The 22,291-nt window shown below is 39.8% G+C and overlaps 2 protein-coding genes across 2 annotated transcripts in view; one reads left to right on the plus strand and one right to left on the minus strand.

Annotated features, from left to right (window-relative positions):
- LOC126480781 (serine/threonine-protein kinase Nek2-like) overlaps nucleotides 1-15,711 on the minus strand; it is a 65,730-nt gene extending 50,019 nt beyond the window's left edge. The window contains exon 1 of the mRNA XM_050104088.1: nucleotides 15,347-15,711. Coding sequence (XP_049960045.1) covers nucleotides 15,347-15,496 — 150 coding nt within the window. The 5' untranslated portion in view covers nucleotides 15,497-15,711. The remainder of the gene's footprint in view (nucleotides 1-15,346) is intronic.
- LOC126480780 (mitochondrial DNA helicase) overlaps nucleotides 1-22,291 on the plus strand; it is a 177,642-nt gene that overhangs the window by 69,171 nt on the left and 86,180 nt on the right. The window lies entirely within an intron of this gene.

Below are 22,291 nucleotides of genomic sequence, written 5' to 3' on the forward strand. Positions count from 1 at the left end.
AACGATTTACCTCCACTGCATCCAACAGAGAAAGACACATTCTGTGACAGCAGTTTAACATCACAAGAATGTTTAGAATACTGTGCATTGCAAATACAGATACATCTGCCGTGGGCATCATGTTACTTTGACCACCTTTGCCAAAAGTGCACAGTATGTGGAGCTCAATAACCCACTGACAATGGCTTAGAAGTGTTGGACTGGTCTGCAGAAGATGAGAATGATCTACAGACTGTGTCCATAATTCCAATTTCTGTGGTTTAATTATTTATTATTTACGTGTATTTCTGTAGCTTACTTTGTTTTAAGGTGGTGGGATCTACTTTTCTTTTTAAAAAATTTTATTTATGGAGTGATAAAAGCAACAAAATTTTATTATTATTATTATTATTATTATTATTACAATTATTTTTTTTTTTTTTTTTTTTTTTTGCTAGGAAGGCTGGTACAACACTTGTGTTGTCAGTGTATTTTCCCTTTCTAAATACTCACAAGGAACTCTTAAAATAGTGTGTTTTCGTACCTTAAGAACATCTGAAATGGGGGCTGTACAGGTTTTTATTTTAAATGAAATTATGGTAAAACTTCCTGAAGGATTAAAACTGTGTGCCGGACCGAGACTCGATCTCGGGACCTTTGCCTTTCATGGTCAAGTGCTCTACAAACTGAGCTACCCAAACACAACCCATCCTCACAGCTCCAATTTTGCCAGTACCTCACCTCCTACCTTCCAAACCTCACAGAAGTTCTTCCAGGAACTTTGCAGAACTACACTTCTGGAAGAAAGGATATTGTGGAGTTATGGCTTAGCCACAGCCTGGAGGATGTTTCCAGAATGAAATTTTCACTCTGCAGCGGAGTGTGTGCTGATATGAAACTTCCTGACAGATTAAAACTGTGTATTCTAGTATTTTTTTGGCTCCAGAACAGCAGTGCCATGAAAAGAGAAATTCAAAGACAGCTTATTTGTATTTATGAGAAAATTATGAACCAATAATGCTCTTAAAACTATTAACATTTTTTGTGGGTTGAGTAACACAGCACACTGAAGTTAATGACACTTAACGGAAATATGGAAGACTGTTGACTGATATTTATTCAGTAGTGTACACTGATACCACCTAATATGGTGTTTAACCAACTTTTGCCCAGTGTAGTGCATCAAGTCGACGTGACTTGAACGCAAAAGGTTCTGGAAGTGTCTTGCAGGAATACAGAGCCCTGCTGCCAATATATCTGCCCATATTTGCAAAAGTGTTGCAGGTGTAGGATTCTGTGTAGGAACTGACTTCCTGATTATGTCCCGTAAATGTTTGATGGGATTCGTGTTGGCTGATCTGCATGGCAAAATCATTCACTCAAATTGTCCAGAATGTTCTTCAAACCAGTTGCTAACAATTGTGGCTCAGTGACATGGTGCACTGTCATCTATAAAAATGCCATCATTATTTGGGAACATGAAGTCCATGAATGATTGCAAATGATCTCCAAGTAGCCGAAAATAACCATTTCGAGTCAACGATCAGTTCAGTTGTACCATAGGACTCAGTTCATTCCATGTCAACACTGCTCACACCACTATGGAGCCAACACCACATGTCTCAGTGCCTTGCTAACAACTTGGGCCCATGGCTTCGTGGGGTCTGCACCACACACTAATACTACCATGAGCACTTATCACTTTAAGTCGGAACTCATTTGACCAAGCCACAATTCTCCAGTCATCTAGGGTCCAACCGATATGGTCAACAGCTCAGGAGCAGCACTGCAGGTGATGAAATGTTGTTAGCAAAAGCATTCCCATACATCTCTCTGCAACTACCAATCCGTATTCAGAGTCTGCTAATTCTCACTGTGCACACATAATCATCTCAGAAATCTTCTCACATGAATCACCCGGGTACAAATGGCCGGTCCGCCACTGCACTGCCCTTTTATACCTTGTGTATACAATACTACTGCCTTCTGTATGTGTGAATATTGCTATCCCAGGTGACTTGTCACCTGAGTGTACTGGCGTTCTGAAGATTTGAATGAAGTAATAGTGGAATAACTCTCTATGTACATGAGGTTTGTAGTGATGTCTGCCAAAATCCTTTACAGTATGTTGCTCCTGAAATTTATATACCGTCCAATAAATGGTATAGCATGATTAATTTTTCATTTCTAATAATCACATTAGGCCCTAAACATAAAAATCACTTGATAGACATTCCATTATCTGCAGGCACTTGCTAGATAATAGAAGGTTTCTATTCTGTATGAGTTAAATAAAATGGTATCACATACTAAGAGAGATTGGATGTGCTCAAGATGAGATGTTCCTGTGAAACGTGTTGTCCTCATACGTCCCATGCTCAGACATCTTACCTAACGAGATTTTTGTTGTTGACACCTCAAGCTCCTATCTTATGGTTTTGCTTTGTATAAACATATAAATGCTTTGTCATTTTTAATGTTTACTTTGAACGTATTAAACAGAAAGAAAAGGTTGCAGATGTGAGTCATGCTGCCATGGGATGGGAGGTCCACAACTGTTCAGTTACTGAGGAAATTTGACAGTTTCTTTATTTAGTCCCTCTCATTTGCATAAATACACAGTTTTGCTGTAGTGGTTATCGGTTTCGGGCTGACACGCCCATTCTCAAACCATACATCTAAAAATTACTAAGTACATGTTGTACAATAATGTTTACATACAATATGCATGTCCATATTAAAAGTTCTTATATGGTCACAAATATACTTCTTTGTTAACCATAACTAGCCACACAATATGGTGCCAAAAGGTGTGCATAAGTTATCCGCTGAAAGTCAGACTGTGGGCACACATCTTCCCACTGATATTAGCATGTGTCTACTGTTGCTTCTGATTGACACAACCAAACTGACAAATATTACTTTCAGTAGCCAACAGGACATCTTAGTAGTTGTCGCCCTCAAACATATGCACATGGACCGACACCCATTGTCATTTATTGGTAACATTTTTTCAAAAATAAAAACATATCAATTTTACATTACAGAAAATGTTAACAATTTTGTTTCACAAAATAATGTAGCATCCAAAAGTAACATACAAAGCCAGGGGGTTATGACATAGTGCACATTCCTGTGTACAACCCTGTATTTTTTATTGCAGGGTACAGTATCAAGAGTTACTACCTTCCATACAGCGAGTAAATGCCAAAATCTAAAATATGATTTTCTTTAAATTCTATGTTATCCCCATACTGTCTGAAGAAATAAAATATGGTGAAAGACATAAAACTGTTACAACTTTTTCGAACTACATTATTTATGTAACCTTTGGTAACAAACCTAAGGCTACACAATAAACAAACATTACACAGCACCATATTGAGCATCATCTGGCACAGTTGTCATCCATGGCACGAAGGCCATGTTCAAAGCCAAAACCGTATCTGTACATTGATCATACAAGCGTAAAATCATAGGTAAAAGGTCCCCGTCAAGGGGACTCCACTCGACCATCTCCAAATCTAATGTAATTTGGTGTGAAGGCTCTATATGGTCTTTGATGGTTGTATACCAAATTTCTGTCCAGTATCTACAATGGTTGAATTTTTAGGGGCTTTTAAAGACATGACACACATCTTCGCATCACAAACGAAGGTGCAAATGTGCTAAGTTTGATAGGCTATTTCAGAAGTTCTAGAAAACATTTGGTCATTTACCTTAATATACATAGACACCTGTCTATTCTGGATCACACTATGGAAAAAAATTAGGAGCCTACACACATCTAAATATAGATAGAAGCCTCTAAAGTGGCTAAAAAGTTTGTTGCACTATTCTGAGAGCCAAGGTTTGGCTGACCACTGATACTTTTCACATTAACCAATCACACCAAAACTTCAGAGAGTTATTCCTACCTGTGATGTCTATATATAAAACAAATTTAATTAACATTGGGTGCCTAGATGAAAAGATATGCATCTACAAAGTTGACCAAAATTTTCTATGTGCAAATTTTAATTTTTTTGGGATGGGGGTGGGGGAGGGATCTGGAGAATATCTCAACTGTGTCTTGTGCAATCCTTTTTTTCTTGCCATGACTGGAAAGAGCATAATTTATGCTTTCAAAACTATATTGTGTAATTTCTGGATCTTGCATTCTGATGAGTAAGAATATGTTTCAAAAGTTGTTATTTAAGCACTTCCAGAAGATTGGAAAGAGAAATATTTTGCTCATCAAGTCCCAAGATTAATTTTTTTTCATTCCAGTATATAAATCAGTTTCAAACATTAATTTAAAACATACCATAAAAATAAGTATAATACACAACACAGAAAATTTGCAAAACAAAAATATTGGAGAGTCAGTTCCACTTTTGGTTAAACAGTTCTTCAATTTTGTCAAGGACAGATTGAGGATAACTGTATTGTCTTCCTGATGATGATGTTTATGGTGCTTCTAAAATCATGAAAATATCCAGAATGAGAATTTCACCCTGCAGCGGAGTGCGCACTGATATGAAACTTCCTGGCAGATTAAAACTGTGTGCCGGACCGAGACTCGAACTCGGGACCTTTGCCTTTCGCGGGCAAAGTTTGGAAGGTGGGAGACAAGGTACTGGCAAAAGTAAAGCTGTGAGGACGGGGCGTGAGTCTTGCTTGGGTAGCTCAGTTGGTAGAGCACTTGCCCACGAAAGGCAAAGGTCCCGAGTTTTAATCTGCCAGGAAGTTTCATGAAAATACGTTGCTTAAGATTCCAGCAGGTGTCTTTAGCAGTTGGCCAGTGGAAGGAATGAGCAGAACCATGTGGGTGCATAAAGCTGATTAGGACATCTTGTTCATGTGAAATGTCACACACATTTCCAACCCACCAAAAACTGCCATGTATATATGCAACGTAATATCCTGGTTGTAAACATGAAATTGAGATTGCTGGAATTTCTTCATCTGTTTCGAAGGCATTAACTGTGAATGATGTAGCACTGTGAAACTCTGCTTACTCTGAGCTGATTACAATTAATTGGCTGAATCTGACGATTTTCTCTTGTTCCAGATATTGTATGACCCATGGCAAACGTTGTTTCTTGATCAGGCTAATTTTTTTTCAATTTCTTCTTTTGATACATAAAGAAAACTTTATGCTTGGAATACTATCATCACAGAATTTAAACAAATCATATCGAGTCAATATTTGGTTATTTAAGGGCTTCTGCAGATTAGCATGGGCTGCTAGTCTTTTCATTGTTCCTCCAGTGCCATCACAAGGCGATTTACCGTGGCTTGTTCCATTCGGCAGTGATGTGTGGGCTGGGCTGTTTTGGGGGACGAGACCAAACAGCGAGGTCATCGGTCTCATCAGATTAGGGAAGGAAGAGGAAGGAAGTTGGCAATGCCCTTTTTAAAGGAACCATCCCGACATTTGCCTGAAGCTATTTAGGCAAATCACGGAAAACCAAAATCAGGATGGCCGGACGCGGGATTCAACCGTCATCCTCCCGAATGCAAGTCCAGTGTGCTAACCACTGCATCATCTCGCTCGGTCAGCAGTGATGCCAAAATCCTTTTCGTGTAGACATAAATTGAGGAAATTTTTGTAGTTCTTATACAGAGCAGCTGAACCATCACCAAAGTAATAAATGATCTTTTTTTCAATCTTTGTCTTTAAATACACTATTAACTTTACTTGAAAGGCATGGACAGCAATGGTATCATGATGAAGACACTTGCTGATCATACAAATGGTAATATTCTGACATTCTTTACCACCAAAACAGACAACAAATGTAATGGGGTCTGACTATTCTCCCCATTACATCCTTGCACAGCATTTTGAACAACAAATGAATAATTCTCAGCAAGATCCATCAATATAATTAATTCATTTTCTGCAAGATTTCTTTTTAGCTGCTCAAGATATAAACTTTGGTGCTTTGACACAAAGTGATGGCTTTTTAAACAGGTAATTTTCAAAATTTGTGCCTCCATGAAATCTTCACCAGTTCTCTGACATGTACCCAATGTGTGTGCCAGTATAGACCTGTTCCTTGTAATCCACTGTTTCTTCAGAGTCATAATCTTTAGAAGTATCTTCAAGAAACACCTCTAGTTGCACTTTTCCTGGACATTCCTCACAACATTGCAGCATACAATCTTTTGACTCCATACTGTGTACAGTTTTTTCCATCGAATCCTTGTAGTCATCTTGGATGGATGTTACTGAAGCCAACATTAATTTGACATTTTGATGAATTGCACATGCACATACTGAATGTGATCCAGAAGCACCAACTGTAGTACACCATTTTGACCAGAGCTCACAACAGTTTTAGAAGCTCAGTTGATTTCCATATTGCTTACAATAAGCAATGAACATTTCTTTTAAGTAGCAAAGGAGCAGGGGTTTCTGCTGGTGAAACTTTTCCTCATTTATTCTTTCTGCAACACAATCCTTTTTGCCAGAACATGAGCGAGAAAACTCCTTATCTTCAAAGAAAGTGACAGCATTTTGTTTTACTTCATTGTTAAGTTCTTTTTCCTCTTCAGTTTGCAGGTGTTGCCAAAATCCCATATTTCATCTTTAGTTTCCTAGCCTTCTTCACCATTGTAGTTGAAACAGCAAATCCTTAATAGTCCAGCCATTTGGGGCTGAGGTCAAAATTTGAAGTTTACTGTAATTACTTGAAGTCCGAAACTTAATCTTAAGTTCGTCAATTAAGATGCCCACATCTTTACATTTTTGGCACTCTTCCATTTGTATTTGAGCAATACTACTTGGTTCATTACAGCAGCTGTGGCAATTAACTTAGTAAAGCTGCCTTGGGCTTTCAGAACTTTGCATTGTATATATCCCACTGAATCCCTTTTGCTGATCTGTTGAAGTTTTAATGGTGACCCTCCAAGTAACGATAATGAAGTATTAGCAGTAAAGCAAGCATCAATAACATCCATGTCTTCAGTGGATGGTAGTTCTTGCTTATCCTGGTGGGATGATTCTTTTTGGACCACTTCATGTCTACATTTGGTACAAATTTTCTGACCAGGTATAAAAACTTCATTACTCAGTAACTTCAACCTATCAGACACTGCAATGGTTACTGGTGTTAAAGGCTTCTTGATTACACGTTCTTCTATACAAAACAGGTTGCAGAAAGTCTTCTGCAGGAATGGAAATTTTGTCATCAGCAAGGCACTATGGTATGAACAAATTTGGGCATCCTCATTAAAATAAAGCCCAGAGCTAAGTTGTCAAGGCTCCTTAACTGATTGTAGTTGACTTCTACCATAATATAATGGTGATGAAATGTGACAATAAGCTCCATCTGATGAAATTTTGAAAGCTCATGAATATCCTGGTTTGAAGCATAGCAGATTCAGACGTGTTTGTATATAAAATATACAGATTAGTGAATCAAAGCATATTGCTTTAGTGCTTACATTCAGCTACAAGAAAGATTATTGGTTATTCACACACTCAGATTGTACAATGTCACCACCAAAGAGCACATCACACATCAGGCTGACACTGTAAAAACTCCCAATAATGAAAGCAGCAACTGAAGGTGGTGATTCAGCAATGTATCACTGCTGTGAAGATAGTGCCTTAAAAAACTATTGCTGCTTTATAATGCTGATGGAAACCGAGTGACAAAGCATATATGCACCAACATGCATTGTAGGGTTAAAACATTCTAAAGCAAAATAGTGTTCCATTACAATCTTCTATATTTTATACTTTTAAGAGCATTTTTTGAGGTTTTATTATATTGATATTCTGTGCTGTAAAAGGACGTGAAAACACTTCTTATTAGCATAGTTACATTCCATAGACCACAGGTGAATCTTATACTATTAAAAGACACTACAATTACACAGTTTTTGATTTACAACCTCAAACTACTCCCCCCCCCCCCCACCCAATAACCCATTTTCCCCACTTTTGATAGGTGTTCTTACTTATACGTATGCAAGATCCAGAATTTAAACAATACAGCTTTTTCCAGCTGTGGCAAGAAAAAAAGGATTGAGCAAGACACAGTTGAGATATTGCCCCCCCCCCCCCTGAAAAAAATGCTAAAATTTGCACACAGAAAATTTTGGCCAACTTTGTAGATGCACATCTTTTTATCTAGGCATCCAATGTTAATTAAATTTGGTCCACGCATAGACGTCATAGTAGTTTTGGTGTGATTGATTCATATGAAAAGTACCAGTGGTCGGTCAAACCTTGGCTCTCAGAATAGTGTGACAAATTTGTTAGCCATTTTAGAGGCTTCATCTATATTTAGGTGTGGCCAAATCCCTGTTTTTTGCCACGGAGTGATTCACCGTAGAGAGGTGTTTATGTATATTAAAGCAAATGACCAAATGTTTTCTAGAACTTCTATAAAAGTCTAGCAAACTTGGCACATTTGCACCTTCATATGTGATGTGGGGCCTCTCTTTAAAAGCCCCTAAAAATTCAACCATTGAAGATACTGCACTAGAATTTGGTATATAAACATCAAAGAACATATAGAACCTTCACACTAAATTTCCTTAGATTTGGAGATGGCTGAGTGGGGACACTTTAGTCTTGTTCCCTTTGACATGGAATGACCCAGAAGTATTATACAAAAATGCTAACAATATCACATGGCGTAAGGCTACATTACAAAAGAGCCTGTTAAAATAATATGGGCCATTATAGCACTTGCAGACAAATGGTCATACACTTTTTCAAATGTAACAATGAAAATAATCAATTATTACTGACATATAATGTAAAACACACAGGTTGAACTTTTACAAGCATTCAGAGCCTGTGGCTCCTTCTGGCAGAAGAGTTAAAGGAGAAAGGAGGGGTGAAGAAAAAGGACAGGAGAGGTCTAGGAAAAGGGGTACAGTTTAGAAAAGTCACCCCAGAATCGCAGGTCAGGGGAAACTTAGCAGATGGGATGAGAAGGAAAGACTGATTGTTGAGGACTGCACCGGAAGAGATTTGAAAACCTGAGAGCCTTAAGGTGGATGACAGGGTAATATGCAAGACAGAGATTACTACTAAAACATCATGCACGAGTTAATAAGAGTGAAAAGCTAAGTGCATTGTATGTAACAGAGGTGGGAGGAGGGGCAGCGAAAAATAGACAGGTCAGAAAATGAAATATGTATAAAAGTAAAATGGGGTGAAGAAAGAAGTAGTTACTGTGAACAAATGCTGAGATGGAAGTAATTACTGTAAATTAAGGCCAGGTTGATAGTGACTTCCAAGGACATGTTGCAGTGCTAGTTTCCACCTGTAGATTTCTGAGAAACTAGTGTCTGGGGGAGTAATCCAGATGGCCCATGTGGTGAAACAGGCAAGGAGGGCATGACTGTCATGTTGTAGAGCATGCTCTGCAACAGGATACTGTGTGTTGCCGGTATACACCTTCTGCCTATGTCCATTCATCCTGACTGATAACTGGGTGGTAGTCATGCCGATGTAAAAGGCCGAGCAGTATTTACATAACAGCTCGTATATGACATGGGTTATTCCATGTCAAATCAACACTCCTATTTTACCTCACCATTTTAGATTTTGCTAAAATTTAGTATACTTATAGTTGGTGCTGAGACTAAGAAAAATTCCAAATTTCAATTTTTTATCTCAAACCATTCCTGAAATATGGCTATGTAAACTTTTCAAAAACCAGCCAAAAATGTGTGAACGAACTTTTTTTAAATTGCTCTAGACACTGCTCTAATTGAGCTAGAGAGCTGAGAAAGGTGTCATTTTGCATGCTCTTTACAGGGATAGCTATACAACAAAACATAGGTTCTAACGAATAACCTTTTTCAAAATACTAATTAATATTTTGATTTAATTTTTTTACAAAAAGTACATACTTGAAAATTTTTAAAATATTTACACAACTACTTCATACTGTTGTAAATCACGTAGCAAAATATAAATGTGGGATGATGATGATGGGTTCATAGTAAAAAAAAAAAATTATATATATAAAAACAAAGATGAGGTGACTTACCGAACAAAAGCGCTGGCAGGTCGATAGACACACAAACAAACACAAACATACACACAGAATTCAAGCTTTCGCAACAAACTGTTGCCTCATCAGGAAAGAGGGAAGGAGAGTGGAAGACGAAAGGAAGTGGGTTTTAAGGGAGAGGGTAAGGAGTCATTCCAATCCCGGGAGCGGAAAGACTTACCTTAGGGGGAAAAAAAGGACAGGTATACACTCGCACACACGCACATATCCATCCACACATACAGACACAAGCAGACATATTTTATATATATATATATCATTAACAGCCATAGTTTGAACAAACTGACTTTTAACAAACAGGAATTTCATTAAAATATACTGAAAGGTAAGTAAAAAAAGTATTAGAAATATCAAAACATCACCTTATTAAAACAAAACTAATCAGCATATTTCATAAGTGATTACTTATTTTAATTTCATACAACTTAAAAGTATATCAACTGATAAAAGATAAAAGTTTGAGCATTTAACTACAAACTGAAACAAAGTATGAAAAAGCCCAAGTATTTACATAATAGTTCTGGTTCATGGTGTTTGGAATGGAACTATTAAACAAAATTAAATGCATAATGCTTGTCTTTGAGTAACAGGAATGTATACATAGCTAAATTTAACACAATAGGTGCTAACAGTAATTTTCAAACAACTTTCTACAAAATATACATTAACACTAACCTGAGACAAAAATTAAGTTTTGAGTTGAAAGCAGTTTCCCAATAAATTGTCTTGGAACTTCACAGACTACATTTTAATAAAGCCGACTGGGTTTGTTTTACATCACTTTCATTAAGAATGTATGTTCTCCCTGTCGGAGTAAATGGATTTACTTTCTTGAGAACATCCACAGGATATCTGCACCTGCAGGATGGGAGAATGACTTAGCTGGTCCATGTGGATGAAGAAAAGTTATTTTCACTTCATCAAGTTCATTGTTTTTTTCTAAAATTTACCCAAGCCACCAGTTTCTGCCATATACAGTGGTGACATAGCCTGATACATCTTGTAACATCAGTTTGTCTGGTGATATAGTTACTTCCCTCTCCCAACTCTGCATATCACCTGAAAAGTATTTGACTATTAATTTTGATGTAGTGTTGGGAATGAAAGTGTGAAGTAGTTGTGTTCCTTTGATTGTCAATGCCTCTTCAAGCTGGCTTTTTAATAATATTTCTCAAGCAGCATAGTATTCTTGAGTGGAATATGCAAAATCAACTTTTGTGATATTATCTACTGCCCACTCAAATAGATCTCGTGGGATTTGGATCTGATTTTCGTTTGGCCTTTGCAAACTTGCATGAGCTGCCAGTCCCTTTAACTGAACCCCCTACTCCATCACAAGGCCCTTTCCCATGTGCGGTCACTGAAAAGTGCCCCTCAGCTTTTATGTTGAAGTCTTCCTCATGAAGGCAAAGGCTCAGGAAGTTTCTCTTATTTTTGTACTGAACAGCAGAACCATCAGAATAATAGTATTTTTTAAGCTTTTGAAATTTATTTGTTAGATAAGAAATAAGCTTCTTTTGAAAGGTGTAAGCCGCAACTGTATTGTGCTCCAGGCAATCGAAAACAATGACAACGCGCATATGCTCAATTTTGTCTTTCTGTTTGTAATATATAACAAAAGGATAAATTGTAATCTGTTGTCTTGTCCAGCGGTAACTCTGAGCTTCATCCTGTAGAACTATACTATAATTTTCCAAAAAATCACATATGACAACAACTTCATACGGTTTTCTCTTGTGGAGTTAAGGAACGTTCGTTGTTGCTTGACAATGCTGAATCAAGGTAGACTTCTTACTACAAAATAAATCTATGAATTCTTCAGAAGTTTTCTGGACAATTTCCAGAGTACAGTGGTCAACTGACATCCACAGTCGGAACTGAACTTGTTCAATTAAGTTTTCATCAAAAGCGTGTTGTAAAATTTTACACATGACAGTTTCTCCTGGGCAATATTCACAGTTTCTCATGTTGCAATCAACTGCTGATGGGTTGCAAAGCATTTTTGCAATGCACTGCTTATAACTGTTTAAGTCGCTTTTTGTTACTGTATTTAGTTTGGCATTTTCTATCGTTAATTTTGTTTTGGTGAGTTGTGCACACACTGACAGTGTGCGTGCCACTCCAGCTGAGAAAATACACAATGTTTCAGTCTCAACTTAGCAAATTCAGAGAAACCGATTTTACACGAAATAGGTCTTTTTGATATTTTTGTTTTACTTCCACTTGTTTGTGTAATTGTCACACAATCTTTAATACCTGGCACTGCCCAGCTAACTTCATCATTTTCATTAAATGAATGTACAGTTTGGACAGTTCCTGTTGGTAAACACTTCCCTGGTTTTGGGTTTGGATCTTCCATGAATTCTTTCTCTTTCAAAATGTTTTTGGACTGCCAAATCAGGAGCATTAAATTCCCTCATTATTTTCCTGACACTTCACTTTTCAAGTAAACTTGTAAGAATCATTAGTTATTTTGCTCTATTTATAGTACTATTAAAGTCTGTTTTGAGATTTTGAACAATGGATTCATCAGTATCAGTATCTGACGAAGTTTCAGCAGCAACAAAAAGTTTACGTGTCACTGGTGAGGAGATTTTATTTCACTTTTGATTTGGCATAATGCCTAGATGTTACTTTTTTCTTATCAACTGGTGACTCATCTAGTTCTTGAAGTGATGTGTTGAGTGTTGGAACAACGACTGAAGTTGCAGTGAAGTCAGGGTCTTGGTCTGGGATGATTATCTCTGATCCAGAAGAAACTTCTTCAACACCTTTAACATTGATGGGCTCTGGTGTATTTTTCAATGTGGTTACACCTTCCCTACATTTATCACAAATCTTGCCACCACTAGGTATCTGTGGAAATAATTTGGGCATCTATGCTGTGACATTTCTCAGTTTTTTCTGCCTCTAATAAAATGATTTGACTTCTTCAATGGATTACAACACTGCACTCTTACAGCACTGCACCTTTTACTTGGTTCCATATTGATACAAGAACCACTTATAAACTCTCCTTCAATTTATATATTTACTTGTAAATGAACTATTAAATATACTAGATACAAAGTGGTCAACACAGAGGTAACGATTGATTTTCACTAAAACCACAGTACACAGTAATGCTGTAGGCACACTAAGCCTTAGAAGGTAACAGTCTTATATCCTCTCAACAAGGCTCCAGTCTCTGAATGATTGTACAAACATCAAACACTGTGCTTGTTTCAACTTGTTCATAATGTGCTGCAGACACAAACAGGAACACAAGCATGCTCAGCCTTCATACAGTGGCTAAAGTCTGTGCTAATGAAATGTGCACTTTTGGACCAGAAGTTTTACATCAATAGTCTACTTACAAGTTTTTCACACCTCAACATTGTGTTTTGCCAGTTAATAGACTATTAGTTTAAACTGTAAGAAACTTAAAAAAAATAAGCAATTAATAATAGAAAATGTTGTTTAGTTTTGTTTCAAGAAGGTGATATTTATAGTACTTTTTTACTTTCAGTGTATTTTAATGAAATTCCTTTTTGTTAAAGGTCAGTTTGGTCAAACTACGGCTGTTAGTTAAAAACATGAGTCCGGAATAATTTTTTTTAACAATGAACCCATCATCATCCCACATTTATATTTTACCATGTGATTTACAACAGTATGAAGTAGATATGGAAATATTTCGAAAATTTTCAATTGTGCTTTTTGTAAAAAAAAAAATTAAATCAAAATATTAATTAGTACTTTGGAAAAGGTTATTAATTAGATGCTATGTTTTGTAGTATATCACTGGAAAGAGCATGGAAAATGCTGCAAAATGACACCTTTCCCAGCTCTCTAGCTCAATTAGGGCACCTCCTAGGGCAACTTAAGAAAAAAAGAAAAGGCCAGTTTTTGAAAAGTTTACATGACCATATTTCAGGGATGGTTTGAGGTAAAAAAAATTGAAATTTGGTATTATTCTTAGTTTCAGCACCCACTATAAGTATACCAACTTTCAGCAAAATCTGAGAGGGTGAGGTAAAAATTTTATTTAAAATGTGTTGATTTGACATGGAGTGACCCATGTGTCGTTTCACAGATGTATTGCCATTTATCTGCATGTTGTAATGGCACATATTCTTTGTAACACACTTTTATAATTCAGCCTATGCAATGATATATTACTGGAATTTTAATGCAATACTTTTGCTGCTATTTTACACATGTATGATCTATGTACAACTAAGGTTTTAGTTTTGGTGTCACCTTTGTGCCACGGATGATGATCGCATATAATTTGAAACAGATAGAACTATTTTGTCTCACACATTTTATCATTGACTCCCTGTATGGGAGTCTTGGTACTGTATTCTGCAAGAAAAATCCAGGGTTGTACACAGGAGAGCGTAGTGAGTCACCATTTCCTGTCTTTGTATGTTTCATTTGGATGTTGTGTTATTTCGTGAAAAAATTTCATGAAATGTGAAATTGATATTTATCTCCTTTTTAAAAATGACAATGACTGTGGTCGCACCATAGAAAACTAACAGGCAGCCATACAGATGCACGTATGTATGATGGCAAGACTGACCAAGGCGTTTTGTTAATTATTTAAAGTAATATTTGGCAGTTGTTTGTGTCAATCTGATACAACAGTAAACACACAGGCTACTAGCAATGTGAGTACTTGTCGTCCACAGTTTGCTTTCTGTACGTAAATTATTCACACCTTATGGCACGATATTGCGAGATTCCCTACAGTTAATAACAAGGTATATTCATAAGCATACAAGTACCTTTAATATGGAATGTAGACTGTATTAAATTTTATTTTACAACATGTACGTTGTAAGTTTTAGATTTGTGGTTCACCACTGCAGCAAAAATAGTACATTCATGGAACTGAGACAGACAAAATTAAGAAATTATCACACTTTATTACTACGAAAAGTTTTGGGCACCACAGCTCCTCTAACGTTTCTACGGTCTTATCGACTACAGAACTTCGGGCCTTTCTCTCTACAGTGTAGCTCTTACCCACTGACCCACACTTACACGATATTACGAAATTACATTTTTGGTACTAACAAAATATGTAGAATATCTGAAATTATCAGCAGATCCCAAAACGCCAAGGTACAATGTTAACAAACTCGCTACATTTGTGCTATAGGGCATCTACATTCGAGTTCATGATTTCAAACACAATTCAATTGTTCAAAGTATCGTCGTTCCTACGGATATTTATACTCGAGACCCGTGGAAATCATTAGGGCGTGTGGAAACTGAGTTTGCAGTCACACATACACTAAAATCTAAATATTGCAACTATTTTGAATTATGTAACAGTTCTTCCGTCACACCTTCTTCTGTTCTTGTGATAATGTTCCATATTTTATAGTCTTCCACACATAATACTTTCCAGTAGTTCGGTTTCTAACTTTGAAGCACGTACCGAACGAACCGGATCCTATCATACAAACAGTTTCATATTCTAGAAGTTGACAGTTCATAATGACAACTCTCCGTTCACTCTCACAACCGTTGATAGTAAAAAACTGCCATTTTTAACGATTTAATCACATACAAAAAGAGGAGCATACGTGGCACAATGACATAAACAAAATAATGATTAGTTGCGTTCTTGTATGGACACCATACTCTACACAATGACAGAAGACAGTACTCGGCATTTAAACATTTAAATTCGTAAACCACTGCTGCAAAACCCCGCGTCAACGCTATTGGTTGTTGCGGAAACTAGACAGTCAAAGACTATCGTGTATAAAAGGATGGAGATACTCTACATACGTGACTACATTTGTACTCAGAAAACTACCATGAAGTGCGTGGCATAGGGTACGTCCGTTTGTATCAGTTATTAGGGTTTCTTTCCGTTCCATTCACGATTGGAGCACGAGAAGAATGCTTGCTTGAATGTCTCTGTGAGTGCTGTAGTTATTCTAATCTTATCCTCACAATCCCTACGGTATGTGAGCAATATGTAGGTAGTTGAAATATATTCTTAGAGGCATCATTTAAAGCCAGTTTTCCAAATTTTGTTAGAAGACGTTCTCAGGATAGTCTATGTTAATCTTCAAGAGTCAATGTATTAGTGTTTGTAAAATGATTCTTTCATATAGTGTTCTTTAAAAAAATTACGATCATTCTAGTTGTAAATATTTGTTATGTATTATTGTTTTTCTGACATGTTCTACATCCTTGGGGACCTCCTCACTATGGATCAATTGGAATGAAAGTAAATTTAATCTAATCTAGTCTGCCAGCACAGTTTCTTCAGTATCTCTGTAACGCTTTCCGACGGATCAAACAAACCTGTAACCTGTGACTGCCCTGGTCTTGTGTGTTCAATATCTTCTGTTAGTTCTATTTGATATGAGCACTACACACTTGAGCAATATTCTAGAACTGGTCACACAAGTGATCTTTAAGCAATCTCCTTTGTAGACTGATTGTATTTCCCCACTATTTTACCAATAAACCGAAGACTGCTACTTGCTTTACCTCTGACTAAGCATATTTGATCATTCCATTGCCATTGTCAGGCCTCTCTGCAAGGGGGACACCACAGATGTCAATAATTATCAGCCAGTAACCTTGAGTAATGTACTCAAGAGTGGTTAACCATCTCAACATAATGGGATGCTTAGTAAATCACAGTTCGGATTTCAAAAATGCTGTTCCACTGAGACAGCAATATACAATTTCACTGTCCACATAACAGAGTCTTTAAATAGTAAAATGTCACCAATAGGAATTTTCTGTGACCTGTCCAAAGCATTTGATTGTGGGAACCATGACATTATGTTACAGAAATTACAATTCCACGGTATAAATGGAATAGCGTATGAGTGGTTTAAGCCATACTCACAGAACAGGAAGCAAAAAGATTCCGTATATGGGTCAAGTGATTTAAATAAGTTTGCCACTTCATCTAACTAGGGTGAAATTACATTAGGTGTTCCACAGGGTTCAATCATTTGTCCCTTTATGTTCTTGATACATGTGAAAGATCTCCCTTCGAATCTGAAAAAGGAAGCTGAACTGACACTGTCTGCTGAAGATACAAGCATCAATATTAATCCAGTAAAAGAAACTCCAATTGAAAATGATACAAATAAGGTCTTTGGGAAAGTCGCTAATTGGTTTTCTGCAAATGGGCTTGCTCTAAGCTTTAAAAAAACACAGTACGTCCAGTTTTCTGCTGTGAAAAGTACAGTTCCTTCAATAAATACAACACATCAACAGAAGTCAGTAGACAGGGTACAGCATACGAAGTTATTGGTGGGTACATATAGATGAGAATCTTAATTGGAAAATTCGTATTTTAGATCTTCTAAAGCGACTAGGTTCAGCAGATTTTGCAATCAGGATAGTTGCCAATTTTGAGGATATAGAAATTAGGAATCAAACATACTTTGCATACTTTCACTCTCTGATGTCATACGGAATAATATTTGGGGTAACTCAGCATTTAGACAAAGAGTATTCACTGCTCAAAAGAAAGTGGTTAGAATAATGTGTGGGGTCACAGTCCCAAATCTTGTAGGCATCATTTTAAAAGCTTGCGAATTCTTACAACAGCCTCACAGTACATTTACTGACTAAAGAAATTTGTTCTTAACAACATGGACCAGTTTAAAAAGAACAGTGACATTCAGGATTATAATGCCAGAAAAAAGAAAGACTTACACTATCCTTTACTCAACCAATCTTTGGCACAGAAAGGAGTAAAATACGCTGCTATACGAATTTTCGATAAATTACCAAATGAAATAAAATGTCTGACAGACAGCATTAATAGCTTCAAAAATAAATTGAAATCATATCTCCTTGTCAACTCTTTCTATACCATAGATGAATCCTTGAATAGGAATAAATAAAACTTCCTGGCAGATTAAAACTGTGTGCCCGACCGAGACTCGAACTCGGGACCCTTGCCTTTCGCGGGCAAGTGCTCTACCAACTGAGCTACCAAAGCACGACTCACGCCCGGTACTCACAGCTTTACTTCTGCCAGTACCTCGTCTCCTACCTTCCAAACTTTACAGAAGCTCTCCTGCGAACCATGCAGAACTAGCACTCCTGAAAGAAAGGATATTGCGGAGACATGGCTTAGCCACAGCCTGGGGGATGTTTCCAGAATGAGATTTTCACTCTGCAGCGGAGTGTGCGCTGATATGAAACTTCCTGGCAGATTAAAACTGTGTGCCCGACCGAGACTCGAACTCGGGACCCTTGCCTTTCGCGGGCAAGTGCTCTACCAACTGAGCTACCAAAGCACGACTCACGCCCGGTACTCACAGCTTTACTTCTGCCAGTACCTCGTCTCCTACCTTCCAAACTTTACAGAAGCTCTCCTGCGAACCATGCAGAACTAGCACTCCTGAAAGAAAGGATATTGCGGAGACATGGCTTAGCCACAGCCTGGGGGATGTTTCCAGAATGAGATTTTCACTCTGCAGCGGAGTGTGCGCTGATATGAAACTTCCTGGCAGATTAAAACTGTGTGCCCGACCGAGACTCGAACTCGGGACCCTTGCCTTTCGCGGGCAAGTGCTCTACCAACTGAGCTACCAAAGCACGACTCACGCCCGGTACTCACAGCTTTACTTCTGCCAGTACCTCGTCTCCTACCTTCCAAACTTTACAGAAGCTCTCCTGCGAACCATGCAGAACTAGCACTCCTGAAAGAAAGGATATTGCGGAGACATGGCTTAGCCACAGCCTGGGGGATGTTTCCAGAATGAGATTTTCACTCTGCAGCGGAGTGTGCGCTGATATGAAACTTCCTGGCAGATTAAAACTGTGTGCCCGACCGAGACTCGAACTCGGGACCCTTGCCTTTCGCGGGCAAGTGCTCTACCAACTGAGCTACCAAAGCACGACTCACGCCCGGTACTCACAGCTTTACTTCTGCCAGTACCTCGTCTCCTACCTTCCAAACTTTACAGAAGCTCTCCTGCGAACCATGCAGAACTAGCACTCCTGAAAGAAAGGATATTGCGGAGACATGGCTTAGCCACAGCCTGGGGGATGTTTCCAGAATGAGATTTTCACTCTGCAGCGGAGTGTGCGCTGATATGAAACTTCCTGGCAGATTAAAACTGTGTGCCCGACCGAGACTCGAACTCGGGACCCTTGCCTTTCGCGGGCAAGTGCTCTACCAACTGAGCTACCAAAGCACGACTCACGCCCGGTACTCACAGCTTTACTTCTGCCAGTACCTCGTCTCCTACCTTCCAAACTTTACAGAAGCTCTCCTGCGAACCATGCAGAACTAGCACTCCTGAAAGAAAGGATATTGCGGAGACATGGCTTAGCCACAGCCTGGGGGATGTTTCCAGAATGAGATTTTCACTCTGCAGCGGAGTGTGCGCTGATATGAAACTTCCTGGCAGATTAAAACTGTGTGCCCGACCGAGACTCGAACTCGGGACCCTTGCCTTTCGCGGGCAAGTGCTCTACCAACTGAGCTACCAAAGCACGACTCACGCCCGGTACTCACAGCTTTACTTCTGCCAGTACCTCGTCTCCTACCTTCCAAACTTTACAGAAGCTCTCCTGCGAACCATGCAGAACTAGCACTCCTGAAAGAAAGGATATTGCGGAGACATGGCTTAGCCACAGCCTGGGGGATGTTTCCAGAATGAGATTTTCACTCTGCAGCGGAGTGTGCGCTGATATGAAACTTCCTGGCAGATTAAAACTGTGTGCCCGACCGAGACTCGAACTCGGGACCCTTGCCTTTCGCGGGCAAGTGCTCTACCAACTGAGCTACCAAAGCACGACTCACGCCCGGTACTCACAGCTTTACTTCTGCCAGTACCTCGTCTCCTACCTTCCAAACTTTACAGAAGCTCTCCTGCGAACCATGCAGAACTAGCACTCCTGAAAGAAAGGATATTGCGGAGACATGGCTTAGCCACAGCCTGGGGGATGTTTCCAGAATGAGATTTTCACTCTGCAGCGGAGTGTGCGCTGATATGAAACTTCCTGGCAGATTAAAACTGTGTGCCCGACCGAGACTCGAACTCGGGACCCTTGCCTTTCGCGGGCAAGTGCTCTACCAACTGAGCTACCAAAGCACGACTCACGCCCGGTACTCACAGCTTTACTTCTGCCAGTACCTCGTCTCCTACCTTCCAAACTTTACAGAAGCTCTCCTGCGAACCATGCAGAACTAGCACTCCTGAAAGAAAGGATATTGCGGAGACATGGCTTAGCCACAGCCTGGGGGATGTTTCCAGAATGAGATTTTCACTCTGCAGCGGAGTGTGCGCTGATATGAAACTTCCTGGCAGATTAAAACTGTGTGCCCGACCGAGACTCGAACTCGGGACCCTTGCCTTTCGCGGGCAAGTGCTCTACCAACTGAGCTACCAAAGCACGACTCACGCCCGGTACTCACAGCTTTACTTCTGCCAGTACCTCGTCTCCTACCTTCCAAACTTTACAGAAGCTCTCCTGCGAACCATGCAGAACTAGCACTCCTGAAAGAAAGGATATTGCGGAGACATGGCTTAGCCACAGCCTGGGGGATGTTTCCAGAATGAGATTTTCACTCTGCAGCGGAGTGTGCGCTGATATGAAACTTCCTGGCAGATTAAAACTGTGTGCCCGACCGAGACTCGAACTCGGGACCCTTGCCTTTCGCGGGCAAGTGCTCTACCAACTGAGCTACCAAAGCACGACTCACGCCCGGTACTCACAGCTTTACTTCTGCCAGTACCTCGTCTCCTACCTTCCAAACTTTACAGAAGCTCTCCTGCGAACCATGCAGAACTAGCACTCCTGAAAGAAAGGATATTGCGGAGACATGGCTTAGCCACAGCCTGGGGGATGTTTCCAGAATGAGATTTTCACTCTGCAGCGGAGTGTGCGCTGATATGAAACTTCCTGGCAGATTAAAACTGTGTGCCCGACCGAGACTCGAACTCGGGACCCTTGCCTTTCGCGGGCAAGTGCTCTACCAACTGAGCTACCAAAGCACGACTCACGCCCGGTACTCACAGCTTTACTTCTGCCAGTACCTCGTCTCCTACCTTCCAAACTTTACAGAAGCTCTCCTGCGAACCATGCAGAACTAGCACTCCTGAAAGAAAGGATATTGCGGAGACATGGCTTAGCCACAGCCTGGGGGATGTTTCCAGAATGAGATTTTCACTCTGCAGCGGAGTGTGCGCTGATATGAAACTTCCTGGCAGATTAAAACTGTGTGCCCGACCGAGACTCGAACTCGGGACCCTTGCCTTTCGCGGGCAAGTGCTCTACCAACTGAGCTACCAAAGCACGACTCACGCCCGGTACTCACAGCTTTACTTCTGCCAGTACCTCGTCTCCTACCTTCCAAACTTTACAGAAGCTCTCCTGCGAACCATGCAGAACTAGCACTCCTGAAAGAAAGGATATTGCGGAGACATGGCTTAGCCACAGCCTGGGGGATGTTTCCAGAATGAGATTTTCACTCTGCAGCGGAGTGTGCGCTGATATGAAACTTCCTGGCAGATTAAAACTGTGTGCCCGACCGAGACTCGAACTCGGGACCCTTGCCTTTCGCGGGCAAGTGCTCTACCAACTGAGCTACCAAAGCACGACTCACGCCCGGTACTCACAGCTTTACTTCTGCCAGTACCTCGTCTCCTACCTTCCAAACTTTACAGAAGCTCTCCTGCGAACCATGCAGAACTAGCACTCCTGAAAGAAAGGATATTGCGGAGACATGGCTTAGCCACAGCCTAGGGGATGTTTCCAGAATGAGATTTTCACTCTGCAGCGGAGTGTGCGCTGATATGAAACTTCCTGGCAGATTAAAACTGTGTGCCCGACCGAGACTCGAACTCGGGACCCTTGCCTTTCGCGGGCAAGTGCTCTACCAACTGAGCTACCAAAGCACGACTCACGCCCGGTACTCACAGCTTTACTTCTGCCAGTACCTCGTCTCCTACCTTCCAAACTTTACAGAAGCTCTCCTGCGAACCATGCAGAACTAGCACTCCTGAAAGAAAGGATATTGCGGAGACATGGCTTAGCCACAGCTGTGGCTAAGCCATGTCTCCGCAATATCCTTTCTTTCAGGAGTGCTAGTTCTGCATGGTTCGCAGGAGAGCTTCTGTAAAGTTTGGAAGGTAGGAGACGAGGTACTGGCAGAAGTAAAGCTGTGAGTACCGGGCGTGAGTCGTGCTTTGGTAGCTCAGTTGGTAGAGCACTTGCCCGCGAAAGGCAAGGGTCCCGAGTTCGAGTCTCGGTCGGGCACACAGTTTTAATCTGCCAGGAAGTTTCATATC

The sequence above is a fragment of the Schistocerca serialis genome, chromosome 5, assembly GCF_023864345.2.
Source record: "Schistocerca serialis cubense isolate TAMUIC-IGC-003099 chromosome 5, iqSchSeri2.2, whole genome shotgun sequence".
NCBI lineage: Eukaryota > Metazoa > Arthropoda > Insecta > Orthoptera > Acrididae > Schistocerca > Schistocerca serialis.